A 17178-nucleotide genomic window follows, 5' to 3' on the forward strand; every position below is an offset into this window, starting at 1 on the left:
TCTTTCTTTCTTCTTTCTTTCTTTCTTTCTCTCTTTCTTTCTTTCTCTTTCTTTCTTTCTCTTTCTTTCTTTCCCTTTTTCTTTCTTTCTTTCTCTTTCTTTCTTTCTTTCTTTCTTTCTTTCTTTCTTTCTTTCTTTTTCCCTTTTTCTTTTTCTTTCTTTCTTTCTTTCTTTCTTTCTTTCTTTCTTTCTTTCTTTCTTTCTTTCTTTCTTTCTTTCTTTCTTTCTTTCTTTCTTTCTTTCTTTCTTTCTTTCTTTCTTTCTTTCTTTCTTTCTTTCTTTCTTTCTTTCTTTCTTTCTTTCTTTCTTTCTTTCTTTCTTTCTTTCTTTCTTTCTTTCTTTCTTTCTTTCTTTCTTTCTTCTTTTTCTTTCTTCCTTCCTTTCTTCCTTCCTTTCTTCCTTCCTTTCCTTCCTTTCCTTTCTTTCCTTTCTCTCTCTTTCTCTCCGTCCTCTCTCTCCCAACGACTTGCCCCATAGCACGGAGGACGCACACGAGGACCCAGCCACCGACGGGCGGAGCCTGCGGCCCGGCCCCCCGGCAAAGCAGCCATCCCCGGGGCCGGGGGAGCGGCGGCGGGGCCGGGAGGGGGCCGGGGGTGCCGGGGCTGCCGCCCCCCTTCCCCTCCCGGCCCCGCCGCTCCGGGCGGTGGCGGCGGCTGCGGCGGGCGGATGGCGGCGGAGCTGGGCGCGGGGCTGCGCATCTTCCGCGATGTGAGTACGGGGCACAATTGCCGTCATGACCCCCAAAGGCAGCAATTGAAGGCGTTTGACGGATGAGGGTCTCTCTGTCTCTTTTTTTTTTTTTTTTTTTTTTGCGGGGCTTTGATTTCCTCCTCAGGGTGGAAGGGGGTGAAGCCGGGAAAGGCTGTGTGTCTTTTCCTTTTCCTTTTTCCCTTTCCCTTCTCCTTTCTCTTTTCCTTTCTCTTCCCCCTTCTTTCCTCTTCTCTTTCTCCCTCTCCTTTCCCTTCTCACTCTTTCCCTTTCCCTTTCCCTTTCCCTTTCCCTTTCCCCTTCCCCTTATTCCTTTCCCTTTCCCCTTATTGCTTTCCTTTTCCGTTTCCTTTTCCCCTTTCCTTTCCTTTTTTCTTTTTTTTTTAATGTCCAATATCTATGCTGGGGAATGAGTTTCCTTCCAACAGCGTGCGTGTGTCAGGAGAGCAGGTTAGCAAGTTGGGGCTGGTTACGGGAGGCACTGGATGAAAACACTGTCATTTTTCGAAATGCAGTGCTTGGATTTTTACTTCTTTTTTTTTTTTTCTGAGCTTTTCTCTAAGGAGTTTATCACCCTGCAGAAGTGTGGAGTTTTTTCCCAAAGTGTCCCGTTAGGCCCTGATGGATTTGAGATGCCCAGGGTCGATGTGCAGAGCGGCACTAAGCCCTCAGCCCTGTAAAAGGGAGCCGAGCAAGGCAGCAGCAGGAGCATTTGTCCATCGTGCCCCTCAGCGGTGCTGTGCTGGACCATCGCCAAGGGCTCAGCATCTCACAGGGTGCAGGCGCAATGGTTTTTGTCTAAGCTTGCCTTGTACAGAGCATTTTTTTGGTCCAATGCAAGTCCAGCATAAAAGGCAAACTCCAGCCCAACAATCTCTAAAGTATCCTCTGTCCTTCAGGAGTCTTAAAAAATCTTATACAAGTGTACCTATGTACCTTCATACCATTCACAGCCTACCAATAGCTCTGACCTAGTTCAGACCAACTCTTATACCAGGGTTAGTCCAGAACTTGAGCTGGAAAGGGCATGTTATGTATTAAAACTTGTCTTAAGGGCCCTCTGTCTAGATTTTTTATGTAATGCAACCACATTCACATCTCAAGGCTTTTCCCCAAATTATTTCAAACAGCATCTTACTTAAGCCATGTCTGCTCACCTACTGATTTCTCTAGCCTCTGTAAGAAAAAATTTAAAACGGACTCTTTGTTGACTTACTATTTCCATTCAAGTGTACAAGGAAAACACAGCTTTTTAGTCTCAATTATTTCTTTAAAGAGAGGCAGAAGAATTATAGGCATAGATTGAAAAGACAGAAGAGAAACAGGGTGCCATGAAAGAGTTAAAAAACCTGGAAGTGGAGCTTGCTCCCAGTTTAGTTCAATACACTGGGTTGGGAAGCTGCAGATGGGCAGATTATCTGACAAACTGAAAACTTATTTCACCCAACATAAAACATTTCATTCAAATCAAAATCACTTGTGTAATTTTAGCAATTTTTAAACCATTGTCAGGTTTTGATTTATGGATTTGTGCCATTCACAAAACTAGAAAAGGGATGGGGTTTGAGGGGCTACACCTGCACTTCTGCTCCTACACGCAAAAGAAAAGCTTGAATGCTTGAATTGAAATCCCAGCTCTGCCTGCTTGAGAGCAGGGACTGGTTGCTGGAGGCCCTTCCTCCTGTGGGAGCACACTCATATCGCAGATATTCTGGGGTGTGCAGCTCTCTGATGACCCCTCATTGAAATACCTCCACCTGTAGAAACACTTAGACCAGTAGCAAGAGATTGCGGGTAGGGCTGCATGGAAAGGGCAAATGCTGAGGTCCTGGTCCCACTGGGAGTCAGGCAGAGACCTAGTGGGAGTGAGCCCTGATTTGTAATGCAACCTTCTCCCTGCCTTTGTATCAAAATTCCTACCAAGTGTCCAAACAATTTTAACATTTCCATAGGATGGCAGTGTTATTTTTTCACCAAAAATATATTTATCCAGATTTTTTTGCCACCTTTAACCCTTATTTATAGGGCACTGCTAGTCAATTGAAGCTCCCAACCCTACACATCCATAAGATGGAGCAGCCAGCCCTCTTGTTCACGTAGGTGGCTTGCCCAAGGTGTGAGCTGCATCGCCTGGTGTGGCCGTAGTGGACGGTCTGGCTCTGCAAGGGCCATTGCTTCTTGTGGCACAAGCCACTCTTAATCCGTTAATAATGCTTGGGTCCATGCTGGGCATATTTATCACCTCTCAGAAGCACACCTTGCCCTTTCTCATCAGAGATGCTTGCACATATGCCTAGCGTGGGCAGCTCAGCCCAGGCACTCCCCAGGTGAGGAGCAGGATCCAGCCCTAGCCCCTTTGATATGCATCTGCTGGGGCGCACCCACCGTTCCCTTTTGTCACATGTAATTGGGCAGAACAAAGCCCAGTCCTTTCCTTTAGATCTCACAGCATTAGTTTTCTCTGCTGTCTCCAAATATCACAAATCTCTCAATTTCCAGCTGGAAAAAAAAAAAAACACAAAACAAAACAAAAACAAACAAACAACCCCCCCCCAAAAAAAAAAAAAATTATGCCAAACCTTTCAGTGCTGTAGCTCTCTTTGCCATCCCTGCTCACATACAGCTGCTCCTCTGGAGCACCATGCAATCCTGGCAGGTGGGCACACTGCCGAGCACTCTTGACTTTTCCTTCGGGTGACAGGAAAGGAAAGAAGGTTGCTTGCCGGTGATAGGGGAGAATGACTAACAACAACCCCCCACAAAATCCAGCCAAACCATGAATCTAAGATGGTATTTTACGTGTTAAAGACTCTGGAAAGATTTTATTGTATTCTAATAAAAATGCTTTGAATGCTCTTTCTTTTGCTCTGCATTTAGTTTTTTGGCCAAATGGTTTTAGTTAGCATTAGGAGGAAATTTCCAGTCTAGAGTAAATATTTAAAAACTCTGAACAGTCCAATCCTCATGCTGAAAGCTGATTTATCTGAGAATACAGGGTGGGAAGGTGTCATCTCGCTAAGTTATGGCATACTGCGCATGCCATAAACTGGGCCCAGTGCACAGTTCAGCTCAGAGGCCATAAATGAAATCATGGAAGTGGGTCACAGTTTTGCTATTTCCTCCTGCTTTCCCTCTCCCCTTCTAAACCTTTTTTCTACTATCAGAGCAACCCGAGATTTGCTCCTACGCAGCTGACATCGCTGCCTCCCGCCCCCAGTCTGATCCCTTCGTGCCACCCAGCTCCTCTCGTGCCTTCTCCCCTTGCCTCCCCCACCCACCCAGGCCCCGCGTCTTTCTCACCATCTCGGATGCGCAGAAGCATCCTCACAGTTACCTCCCTCACTCTGCTTCCTTACACTGCTTCTCTCTACCCCAAGTCCAGAATCACCATGGCCATATGGAATCAGGTTTTGTGCCTGGACATCACCCTCACAAGCTATATGCAAAACAGAAAATAAAGCTGTTTTTTTTTCTGGTCTTGTTTTTCTCTACACACAGCACAGGAGGAGTTAAAGAAAGCGATACTGTGAGAGAAGGATTGGAGGCATGCTAAGGGCTTTTCAGTTTTATGCAGTCTTGTGAAACATGGTGCAGCACTCAAACTGTTAATGCCCATTAAACACAGCACTGTGTGCTACTAACCCATGCTAAAAAAAAAGTGATTCCTCTCTCTCTTTTTATTTAGATACTGAGAAGAGCAGACAAGAATGGTAAGACTACTCACTTGTCTTCTCCCCTTCCTTTAGAAAAAATATTCATCACTGATACAGCCTCTCAAATCACACTTTAAACATCCTCACAAGAAAAACAGCCATCTCTCATGTCATTTGATGCTTTCTGTAGGCTCAGTGCAATGTATATCATCATGCACTGATCCTCCTGATGTGTTCCTTAAGGACAGATCTTTTGCTTTCACGATTTGGCATGTGTGTTTGATTTGCACTTTGGCTGCATGTGGGTGTTTTCTTAGCGACATTATGTTCCTAAGAAGTTTTGAAATATTTGGTAGTAGCTCCATCTTATTACTTTTTTAAAACACCAGAGGCCATATCCAGCAGTCACATTTGTGTTTCCTACATTTTGCATTTATATGTTTGTTCTGCATGTCAGCAGGCAGAGTAAAGCCTTGAATTCGACTTGTATATTTACAACACAGAGCTGTCATTTTGTGCCACGTCCCTACCAGAGAAATGACACCACTGCCACAGAGAGTGTGAGATGGAGTGTTATGAACTCTGCTGCTACCACAGAAGGGCTTACCCTATTACACAGATAACCAGAGACAGATCTTACAGGATAGGAAGGAAATACAAGCTCCCTGTTATTTATCCCTGCAATACCAAAGTACAGGACGAAGGTAGACATGACTTCCTGCAGAAGCACGTGCCGGACTTTGGTCTTCTCCTGAAACGCTGAACCCACAGCGCAGGGAGGTTTAACCCTGGTGAGGAACTCCCAGTCAGTCCTCAGAAATCAGTTATTGGGCAGTTTTGACAAAGTTCACCCCGCTGTTTGAAGGCACAACAAATGCCGTTGAGAACATAGAGAGGCTAGCTTTCCAGGAGGCTGCACTGGGCAGTGAGGGGCTACCAAGCAGCTTGGTGGTACAGCCAAGCCTGTCGAATAAGAGGGCAGTCCTACCCCACAGCCCACCTCTGACAGTGTGCCTGCTCCAGCTTGTGTGCAGCACCCGGCATTTCCCCATAAACCACGGCAGGCCCATCCAGAGAGCTCAGTGCTCTGTCCCAGCCCTGGTGGATCCACAGCACTTCAGTGGTGAGGACTTCCAGTCCTATTTCAGGTTACCCCCCGTTTATTACTTATACTTTACTACTAAAATAGGGGAAACAGTTCACACAGTCAGTGACAAACTTGCTTGTTCCAGAAGCCACATCAGCCCCAGAGACTTCAGTCACTGGAGTTCACAGCTATATATGGATGCTTTACAACATCTTATTGGGGGAAATGTGGCTGAGATCAACCACTTTACTTCAATTAATTCGAGTCCATAAACTGGAAATGGTTTCAGCTCTTATGTGCTTAATTGTGTTTGCTCAACCATCAATTGCCTGTGGGACTTCCACTTTGCTAATCTAGCACTGCACAAGCTCCTGCCACATTATTAGGGAGCAGATTGGCTTTAAGGCTGGGATGTTAAGTAGCTTCTTAGAAAGGTTATTGGAAATTTGAACACATATCTAACGTGTTTGCACTGTTGTCAACACAGATAATTAACTCTTGTTAATTAATGGGATATTTACAATTTCAGTGTTACCTTTCTGTGCTACAGAAAAACAAGTATTGGCTTACAGTAACAAATACTAAGTTCCTGTCCCTGAAACGATCTGTAAAGTTCTCCCATACACTTTTAATAGGACTCACTCAGAGCTGCCATATTCATTCTCCTGTGAGATTATAAAAGCAGCTAATCATTAAAAACCTTACTAGGTACTTGTTTGACAACAAGAAAATAATGCATTGAGAAAGTTGGATCGAACTGAAAGATGGGAGCATTATAAGAGAGAGTGTTCTTATCGTGGACTTACAGACTGTGAGATTTCAGGTTTGCCTTCCACAGCAAGGAAAAAATTAAAATAAAATAAAATAAAATAAAATAAAATAAAATAAAATAAAATAAAATAAAATAAAATAAAATAAAATAAAATAAAATAAAATAAAATAAAATAAAATAAAATAAAATAAAATAAAATAAAATAAAATAAAAAAGAACTCCAGAGCCAAGAATTCTTGCTGATTTGTTGTTACTCAAACATATCACAATGATTTATGACAACTGGGCTTAAATGAGTAACTACTTTATCAAATAGTCATTCCCCCATTTAAAAGAAGCCATACAAGCTCTATTTCTTTGGTGGTGGTGGCTTCTTTCTCTGCCAGCCCAGGTACGTGTATCATTCTATTACCAGTCCGTTTCTGGAAATATCCACAGCTTTCTCAAGATGATCAGCTTCATAAACTCTATTTGTAGTTCATGGCTGAGCAGCTCCACTCGGTATGGATCAGATCAACACTTCTCCAGCAGCTGAAAAGGTCGTGTGATTTTCTTAGACGGAGATCATGGCACACAAAAGGGATATCACATTTCTAAGAAATATATGGTTCATAATATTAACGAAAACCCTGAGGTAAAAAAGCAATTTCATAAAGGTGAGATGTTGCACATCAACATTTTTATAAAAGGAGAAGTTTCGGTTTTGCATGTCAAAGTGAAGTTTTGGTCTGGTTTACTTTACAAAACTCCATGTGTTCAAAGGAAACAATGTGGATTTGAACAGAATTAATTTGGAAAAAAACATCTAAAGGAAAGTTCTTCATTTAATTAATTTCTTTTGCTATTTAAAGCAAAATCAAACTCACTAAATTCCTTTCAAAAAGTAAAATCCTGTCCCCACCTAGCAAGGGGGAAGTACAGAAATATGCGAAACTGGAACTGCCAAATGCAGTCTTTCTTAGGCAAGGAAAAAAAAAAAAACAACCCTCATCTCACAGTCAGCAATGGTTGCCGCATGTGTGTGACCTTCTGATGTGCTAAGAGGGACCTGAGGCACCCCATGAGCCTTGCAGTGGTTTGCCAACAAATGAGACAATATAAGTTGGTAAAGGTCACCCTGGGGCCTCTCCTGCCCTTGCAGCTTTGATGTGCACCCTGCTTGCATGGCCTTCTACAATAATTCCTTCCTGTTAGCACAGGAAGGGAAATTCAGATATAGGCTCTCGCAAAAATCCTGTTGTGAACAGTCTGACTGTCAAAATGCCTGTGTCTCCCTTTGCCTGTGTCATGGGGGTCATTTCTGTTCCTGTCCTCCTGTGGGAAAAGGAGGTTGCTCTTGCCTTTTGGCAGTGTTTCTACTTTATTATCTCCAGCTTGTTTGTGATGGGAGCCTGGCTGCTTCAGATCTAGACCCATATGGAGGTGGAAAAAAAATGATCACAGGCCCAGCAGCATGTTATGCTCCACAAGTTATGAATTGATATTTATGGTCTTCTTCCAAATGTATAGCTCCCACCCCTAATCCCTTGGCTCAGCCCCGAGCAGGAGTTAACTCAAAGGGGCAGCTCTAATACAGCAGGCCCAGAGAAGATGGTTTGTATGCAGTTGTTGTCATTGATTTGCAAATACAACTCAACTGTTATGAACAAACACTGAGACGCGGAGTATAAGCAGTATCTCAAATATCCTTAAAGCTCCTAAGAGGAAAATATTTGAAAACACCAAAGGTAATAATTTCTATAGAAGCAGAGACTTAAAAAAAAAAAAAAAAAAAAAAAGCCTTAACTGGAAGGAGCACAGCAAACATTATGCTGCAGGCAGTCAAGAATAACTGCAACCAAATGATGAGGGAAAATTTAAAAAATGACTAGACAGAGCAAGACTAAGTCTCCAGAGAAGGCTGAACCTAAATATCAAATACCCAGCACAGAACAGCAACAAAATGTTATAATACCAAAATCAAAGCATTTATGTTTGGTTTATTTTTTTTCCTCTGGCATTTCAAACACGCACTCACTCAAAGCTTTTTTTCCCTTCTAAAATATATAAATTTTAATTATTTAACTGAAATAGAACCCGTAAAATGTAAACTGCAGCCAGATGAGGCTAGTCTTACTCTGTCATATGTCTTCATTCAGCACCCGGTAATGTCCATGATACAGAGCAGGGACGTAACATTTCTTTTTAAATGTAGAATTCAAACTGTATAAAATAGTGTTATAATATCAACAGCGTCTTCTCTCCTGCCTTTAACGTAAGAAACAGATGAAAAGTCCTCCAGTGCCCACCGTAAAGAACCCAGAACTCCAGCAGCAGCAAAACTGTTGTTGATTGCAGTGGCCTGGGGATTTCAGTACAGCTCTGAAACCATGCCTGAAATATCAGCCTGGCAAGAGACTGTTGGTCATCAGTAAAGGATTCTGTAAAATAAGCTAACAGAGTGCAGCGGTGACATCCTACAGCTTCCGCTGGCTTCAGCAACCAAAGGGACTGATTCACGGAGTGCACACGTGAGTCACCTGCCAGGATTTCCACAGAATAACCAGAAAGCCACAGAGCTGCACCTGCGCTGTGATCAAGAGGAAATCTCACAACTCTCAGTCTAGACTCAATTTGGCAAAGGTCAAAATAGATGTTTTCATATTCATTATTCGCTGACGGTGTCATTGCAGAACAAACACTGGCTCTGCAGATGAGTCCTCCGGCAGCTGTGCCTGCTGGTGGGTCCAGGTGAGCTCTGGCACAGCTCCCACCTGCCCGTCTGGCTGCCTCCCGACAGCAGTCCTCAGGTACTGATTTAGCAGCTCTGGTTTGTAACCCAGAGTGCTAACTTAAGCCATCCCCGAGGACAGATTGAATATGCCGGAGAGAGGCTGGGGAAGCACCTCAGGGAGGTGATCCTTTGAATTACTCTAATGTGGACCATCAGAGTCAGTCTGGAGGCTTTATGAATATTTCCACTCATGGGAATAAATTTTATTTTCAAGGAAAGGTTTAGAATTAGACCAAAACAAAGCATGCCATGTCCCTGATTTCAGTATTTTTTCCTAGTCCAGTATCTCCTAATTGGGAGCCCCAGTGTCCTGTCATCTCACGGGATCTCCAGCTTGCCCACAAATTGCTCCAGCAGCTCTGCTCAGTGGCAGCTGCAGCAGTGCCTGGGCTCTCCCCTCCATACACATGGGCTGACCAGATATGTCACAACATGACAGGGTCTCAGGTCCTGTGTGCCCCTCCTTGAGAAAAACGCCTACATGCAGGAATCCCTTGGTGAAGCTCTAAGTGACGTGATACCCAGAAGGGCCAGGTCTTAATATCACAGTGGCTCTGTATGAGCTGTATGTCTAATGGATCCCTTCAAAGAAAATATATCCTGAACTGGAGTCAGAACACAGAAATTCTTCAAACAGCTGCATTGCAGATTTGAGCTCCGAAATTGTTCTATCAGTACTGATAAAATGGGTGTTGTAAGGCAAAGCTCTCATAGCACAGACTCCAGGGGCTCTCACCACGCTTTCCAACCATCTGGGTCCACAGGCACCACACCAGCCCATGCTTTGCCCAGGGTGGGATTCCCCATCCCACCTCCCTGGGACCCTCACGTTCTGTGGGGCTGGACCCTGCACTCCAATATCCATCAGCTGGGCTCCCATCAGCGAATGCCATTTGGGGTGCAGACACACAGACCTGCCCTGCACTCAAAGCACATTACTGAAGCCACCACACTCTGCAGCTTATCTTCTTCACAGCTATGTTGGGAGTATTTAAATGAACAGGCTTCGGCCAACACCAGGTCTTCTTCCTGTTTATCCCCTGGGACCACTCGGTTACTTGTGCTAAACTTTTCCTGCACAAGATTCTACTGCATCAGTCTACCTAAATACATCTCAGAAACATTATTTCTGGTTATATGAGCACTTGATACAGATCATAGTGAAAGAAAGCTTAGTGCATTTGCCCGAAATCTTCTTAGGTCTCCCCTTACGCCTGGAACCTAGTGGATGTTATCAGCATACTCTCTGGCACACTGAAATTCGTTATTTTGTTAGCTCTTCCTTGGTCTCATTCCAACTTATGTGCTATATACCAATACATCAAGTTTTCTGCAACTTTTTGCATCTGTTTCAGTGCTTATCCCCCATTTTATTTGTGTATAGGGCTGAGAAATGGCAATATCTTTTAGCTCTGATCCTAACCTCTTACGCATATCCATGCAGCAGGTATGTACTATCAGTCTGCTTGGGCTGGCTCTGCTTTTAGACTCCCAGCCCACCAGGGTGAGTCCTGGGATCAGCTTTAGTGCCTTGGGGTTTTCCTTCCCTCAACTCTTCCGAGTGGAGTAAGCCAGATGAGCTCCATCTGACATGGCTCCTGCTGCGTAAATGCTGGTTGGAAGCTCATCTGTGGAGCCCGCAGCTTCACATGTGCTGTGTCAGCAAACATGCTCTCTGCTGGGGAGGGCTTGCAGCCCTAACCAGAAGCCCAAAATAGGTGGGAGTGGAAGCTGTTCTCTTGCCTTCTGGCTTTTCCTAGAATCTCTGCAAGACACCCTGTTTTCCTTGCATCACTGTAACCTCCTTTGCTGGCTGCAGACTCATCATTTGCCATCATCTTTGGTCGTGGAGACTCCAAATATGTATTACTAGAACCTTTTGTTCATTGTTTGCTTGAATTAATTTTGCTCACTGAAGTCATCTTTCAACTCAGAAAGAGAGTACATATGTGGATTTCCTCTGTCAGACGTGTTGTCCACTGAAGTCACGGATGATTCAAAACAGAGTCATTGTGTTTCTGGAGTGCTGGGGGATGTTGCTTGGGCCTATTTTGCACATAAAACATCTATTCAATAGAAAGATGAGTTTTAAGGGAATAAATGTAAGAACACGATTGCATCCTGAAGGAAGGCTCCTCCGAAATACCATGTAAATATAAAACTTGCAAGTGCTACATGGGGAGATACATTTTATTGTTTATATTTCTGTCTGCCAGCTGGGAGCCTTTGAGCTCCAAGGAGGTCAAGGAACTGTGCTTGTTTTTGAAGAAATTATGCTTTTGAAAACCATCAAAGACACGCAAGAGCAAGCAAGGCTTGCAAAACAGCTTCTTGGAGATAATGTTGCCAGCGCAAACATTGCTGAAGGCTGATTTGTCCAAGGGATGTTTAGCTTCAGAAAAGTTTCTCTTTCACAAATCATCCATCCCCTGTCACTTTGCCAGTGACAAAGATTGAAGCATCTGTAAGAGACGTTCCAGCTCAGCTGCTCTGAAATGCTTAAACCGGACAGGATTTATCTGGGACTTCGCTTTGTCTGAGCAGCGAAGCGTGCCCATGGGGAGGGAGTGCTGAGGGGATGGAATGCATCCTTTAAAATAAAAGTCATGCTGGAAACTAGAAAAACATTGGCTAGGCAAACATGTCTTCAATTAAACAATACAAGGAATACTTGCTAGCAGATTGGGTCTGAGCTTCATCTGAGCACCAAAGAGATGCTGGGGTGGCCTGGGCCACCAGCAGCTCAGACCCTAGTTACACTAGCTAAACAGTTATACAAAGTTAGAGAAATAACCCAAAAAATCAGTTGTTTCTTTTTTTATTATTATTATTTTCAGTAAATGCGACTGCTTGAAGTCTGTAAGTAAGCAAATAGGTTCAAAGCTCCTTAGTTTTTGCCAGCAACAACCTTAGTGATGTGTCAGAGATAGGCCTTTCAAAGTCCTATTGAGAATAAATAGCAACAAAGCAAAAGGGAATCTCTGCTTTTGGATGATAAAATACAAAGAAAATAGCTAAAGTGCCCAGTCTGGCTGTTGGCAGATCAATGATTTTGTGGATTGATGTAAAGCCAATGATCCTGAAGAAAAGAGATAAATAGGCAGATGTTTCAGGTTTTTATTTATTTTATTTTTTGTCATATCCAGTCTGTTCTATGAGTAAACTCATATGTTTACCTCAGGAAAGTTGCCGACAATCACTGGTTTCTTGGGTGTGTGTATAAGTCGTGCAAAACACCCTGCCCAGCAGAGGCTAAAGCTGCAGAGGCAGTTTGATTAAGCAATTGATTATATCTGTAATAAGCCAAAGGAAGCATAGCTGTGAAAATTAGCTTGTTTCAGTACGCTTGGTATTTAATATTCATTCTCTGTAACCAGTGCCAAATGGCAGATGTATTTAGATTGCCAATTAGGTAATCATAGCAGTTCTGTCAAAGAAAATTGCCTACCTTCAGCACAGTATTGTGCCATCTTGGCTTATAGCTCTTCTAGATCTTGCCATTATATTTTGATCATAATGATGATTATCTCCAGCTACAATCTGTCTTTTCATATGAAACATTTCAAAATGTTTTTGTTGAAGCAGACGTTCAATTAGTCCAATTTGAATCCTCTTGAATATTATGTACTTGAAGCCATATATTCAAATCAAAGAAATTATGAAATAAAAACAAGTAAAAGAGTGAAGAAACTCCTCATCTCTACTCTTCAAATGTTCATGCTGCCATGCATCATGTAGTTACAGGGTTCAGATACTGCCTTTATAATGAAAACTTCACCACTATAAAATTAAGCTGCAATATTGTGAACTAATTTGGTGCCTAGGGCATCTTAGCCTTATCCTCTACAGTTGTTTTGTGCCTGTGAGTGAATCATTAAGTTACTCAATGAAGAAAAAGAGCCGAGTGAACTCAAATTTAGTGCTACCCAAACGGAGTTATAAACTCTTAGGCTCTGAACTTACTGTCTGTGCTTCATACAAAGGCTCAATAAGTTTAGATAAGTTAATATTTAACTTTTAATTTACTGCTTTACCATTCCAACTTCTAAGTATAGCAAAAGGTGGATCTTCTTTCTGTTGGTTTTGTTTGCTGGTTATCAATCTTGCATTTAAACCTCAGTCGGATACACTAGTCAACAGGGATCAAATTGCCATAACTCTTTACATGGAGTTGTGGATTTGTCTCAGCCTGACCTAGGGACTTCTGCTGAAGTCTCCCCTGTCCAGAGAAGACAAGAGGGCACTTCCTCTTCAGGACAGAAGTATCTGCTGCTACTGAGGGATCCCTGATCAAATCTCATGGGCCTCAGAGGGATCAGCTTTTAATTTATAACTTGTTTTCTTTTACTTTTTGTTTTTTTTCCTAATATCATCTCCCTGCTGACAAGCATTGGTTGGTTTCTGGCATCGTCTTCTATACAATGTTATTCAAAGACCCATCTAGGCTCTAGTTCATTTCAGCAACCAGAATTATCATACATTTTTTCCTTTAATTGGTTCCTTAGCCTTAGCCTGGAATTACATATTCAAGAAAAAAATTAGTTGTGCTGCCTGCCATTTGTTAAATACTCATTTTGACATGATCAGAGACCTGAGTTGATAGAGTCTAATGTTCTCTACGTCCCAGAGTCTTACTTTCCAGAGCAAACAATAGCCTGAGTCTGCTGCTTCTTTCACTGCAACCATGGCCAGCCTATGGGCGGGACAGGCTGTCCAAATTGTAGCACATTTTATCCATTTATGATGTCATTAATCAAACAACAACAACACAACAAATAAACAAAACTAACCAAATAAACAAACCATGAAAAATCTGTGTTTATTAAAAAGTATCTTTGGTATAGTATCTTCTCTGGAATTTCAGACATGCCTAAGGGAGGTGAAGTACAAATATGATCCTTACTTCAATGAAACACTGCAGTATTCATTAGATTACTTTAGAAAGTGTATTAGTATAATAGTATAGTAGAAAATATAATAGATACTTTAGAAAGTATTCATGGTTATGCACAGACTGATCTGACAAAAGGAGGGTAGAACCTCAATATAAAGTGGTAACAGCCTTGAAATACCAGATAATTAATCTTGTCTTAATGCATCTCAACTCAAGGATTTTGTCTCATGTAGTCAAGGGCTTGCTATAATTAAAGCTAAATTAAGACAAGGATGAAACAGACTCTGCTAAATAATGTAGTAGAGATTGTAATAAGGACTCATTCCTCTTGATTCAGTGTACATCTGTTTACTGTTCTTCTGAATATTGTCATATGGTACTTCCCCTCCCTCTGAGTTCCATTAGTCTTGTAGACATTTCCCAACAACATGAACATGTTATTGATGATGATCAGGATCCATGTGGAGATTGTTTTTGTCCCAAACAAACATTAGCACCAGGTACTCAGAGAATAAAAAGTCAACTTTTTCATAGTTGGGTTTCACTATATATTACATGGTCAATTTGGATTCTGTCTGAAAATCCATCTGCAGATCTCGACTGACTTCTGATATATGTCCAAAATAGTTTTCTCATTCCTAAAGTTTTGTGTAATCACCAGACAATTTACATGCTGGCAAATAAAATATATTTTCTGTGCTGACCAAGAAAATGAATTGAAATTCTTTGTAGTGGAAGAGGACATGAAGCTGGCTTCTTATTCCATTCCTATTCTGGTCAAGCTTTATAAATTTGTTTTGTTAGTTCCACTCCAAGCACAGCCCTTTTTGAAAAAGACATATTTTATGAAGAAAGAGAGAATCAAAATGCTGCAAACCAGTGCTGTGTATTTATTAACATCCTTAGGCAGAGAGGACAGCCAGGGTCAGGTCCCTGATGCTATTGAATTGTGCGCTTGAGTCTCAGTCTCCCATGCAGGAGGCAGTGAGCAGAAAGAAATAAAATAAAAATTAAATTAAATTAAATTAAATTTAAAAAAAAAAAAGGAAAGAGAAATAAATAGATAGCTCTATTTATTTCAGTGACAGCTTCTTTGAAACACCATGTTCCTTCAAGAAATCTTTGGTTTTACAGTTTCCTGGGGTTTCTCTGTCTCTGGAAGCCACTGATCTTCCATGCAGAGGTAGGGACATGGACAGGGAGCAAGCAGGAAGAAGTGTGGAACAGCATGGGGAGAAGCCACAATGAATGGGTTAAGAGCAAAGACAGGAGGATTGTCTTTACGTGTTTGTCAGTAAAGACTTACTAAATCCAAACTATCTTTGTTTGAAAGATGAGAAGGAGGAAGAATAACAGAATTATCAGGCAAACTGAGAACTGAAACTACAACAGCTGGTGCATTTAACACGTTCTTTACAAGACTTGATTAAATATATAAAGTTTATACGTTTAATCTGAAGAGCTAGGGTTTTTTTTAATAGCTTCCTCTTCTATTGCTTGAAGTAAAAAAGCAAAACCAGAAATGAAACTATGGCACTTTCCATTTCTTCTTCTTTTTTTTTTTTTTTTTCTTTTTCCAGATGATGGAAAACTATCCTTTGATGAATTCAAAGCTTACTTTGCTGATGGAATTCTGAGTGGAGAAGAACTACATGAACTTTTTCACACAATTGATACACACAATACTGAGTAAGTGTCCACTTCTTACAATCAAAGTGCTACTGTCTGCACCTGAGAATGGAAAAAAGACATCAGGATGATTTTAGAAAACAAGCCTAAGAAGAAAGCTGATTCAGGGAAGCTAGACTGTGTCATACTGCTCTAAACCTTACAGCTTCACTATTTCTAAACATTTCAGAAGTACACGTATGTTCTGATAACTGTGATTTGTGCACTAAGAACATGGGCTGGAAACTGGATGCCTTCTGTGTTCTCCTCTCATGTCAATAAGGACGTGGGTCTGTGGCTTCCTTCAGGCTTAAATATGACTTTCTCAGCTCTTTACCACCTTCACAGAAATAAGTACTTGGACAATGATTGCTTTGGTTATTTTTTTTCCCTGCTCAACATCTGGTCCAAGTACTCATTTCTGTGAAGCACAGTCAAGAATTGAGAAACTCATGCAAAAAGAAAAAAAAAAAAGCCATGCTGTGTGGTGCTGGCATGGGATACCAAGTGTTGGTGTCATCAATTAGGCAATTTGGATGTCCCAAGTACAGTTGGGCTAAACAAGGCAACAGGCTGAGGGTACAAAGAACTTTGCTTATTACTTTCAGTAGATCCAAAATTGTGCCATTACATTCTCTCTTGTGCTATTTATTTATTTTTTTCTTATACACAGTGATTGAAGAAGAGAATGAATTTCCTTTTTATCCCCTTTCTGGCCATCAACAGTTATTCACAGCAGGTCTCACAGCTCTTGTTAATTAGAAGGGTGTTATTAAGCTAGTGGTTTTTAAACTGGACTATTGTGGTAAAGAAGGTTGTTTATTTCTTTCTCTTGGAGGTTACGGAGACATTGGGTAGCAATCCCAGCATGGGTTGTGTTTCTCTCTACAAACAGTGATTACACAGAAAGTCAGTATTGCTTTTCCCGTCTGTGTACAGCAGAGTAAAGTGTATGAAGATGCTATCACAGCCCAGCCTCCTATGTTCACTATAAGAAAACCCTGGACAGTGTAATAGGACCTTATCTCATCCAGTGTCAAACTCAGCTGTGTCCCTGGGGTTTATCTTACTTTGCACAGGCAAACAAAACCCACAGGCTGATATTTTGTAATTCATGTACTTCGTAAAAATCCAGACACTAACACACAGTGAGATTTTACTGCATTTCTTCCTCACACTCATGAACTCAGCAGTTACCTTAATATTTAGGACTTGCACATTAACCCAAGTAGCTCCAGACCGGCCTTTCCCCTTGGCTAGTTCCTGACAGCACTCTCCTGTGACTTTTTCTCCTTTGGATATCTGTACTATATTATTGCAACCTTCCTTTTCCCCCTTGTCCTCAGCTTCTGCTGCTCTTCCTCTGTAAACATCCAGTTCCCGTGGCTGTTGTGAATCATTAGCCCTAAATATCAGCTTGGGCCCATTGCCCTGGAGACCTATAAATGACCAGATGTGATGCTGGCCATTGACTTTCCAACTGCCCTTGCAGCATAAGGCCTGAAGTTTTGTGGGAAGCACTTCAAAGTTCATTCTTCCAAAGCAGCCTCACTCAAGCCCTTGTGTGCTTAAAATCTTGTCCATTTTTTTCCACCATTATTAGTCTAATAAAATGTATCC

General features: G+C 41.8%; 1 protein-coding gene across 4 annotated transcripts in view; it reads left to right on the forward strand.

The window, feature by feature from the left end:
- Positions 1 to 578: 578 nt before the first annotated feature.
- NECAB1 (N-terminal EF-hand calcium binding protein 1) overlaps positions 579 to 17178 on the forward strand; it is a 61946-nt gene continuing 45346 nt past the window's right edge. For all 4 annotated transcript variants that reach the window (XM_066990582.1, XM_048075266.2, XM_048075264.2 and 1 more), the window contains exons 1-3: positions 579 to 711; positions 4397 to 4421; positions 15471 to 15579. In XM_066990582.1, coding sequence (XP_066846683.1) covers positions 670 to 711; positions 4397 to 4421; positions 15471 to 15579 — 176 coding nt within the window. In that variant the 5' untranslated portion in view covers positions 579 to 669. The remainder of the gene's footprint in view (positions 712 to 4396; positions 4422 to 15470; positions 15580 to 17178) is intronic.

The sequence above is a fragment of the Anser cygnoides genome, chromosome 2 (genome assembly GCF_040182565.1).
Source record: "Anser cygnoides isolate HZ-2024a breed goose chromosome 2, Taihu_goose_T2T_genome, whole genome shotgun sequence".
In the NCBI taxonomy this organism is placed as follows: Eukaryota; Metazoa; Chordata; class Aves; order Anseriformes; family Anatidae; genus Anser; species Anser cygnoides.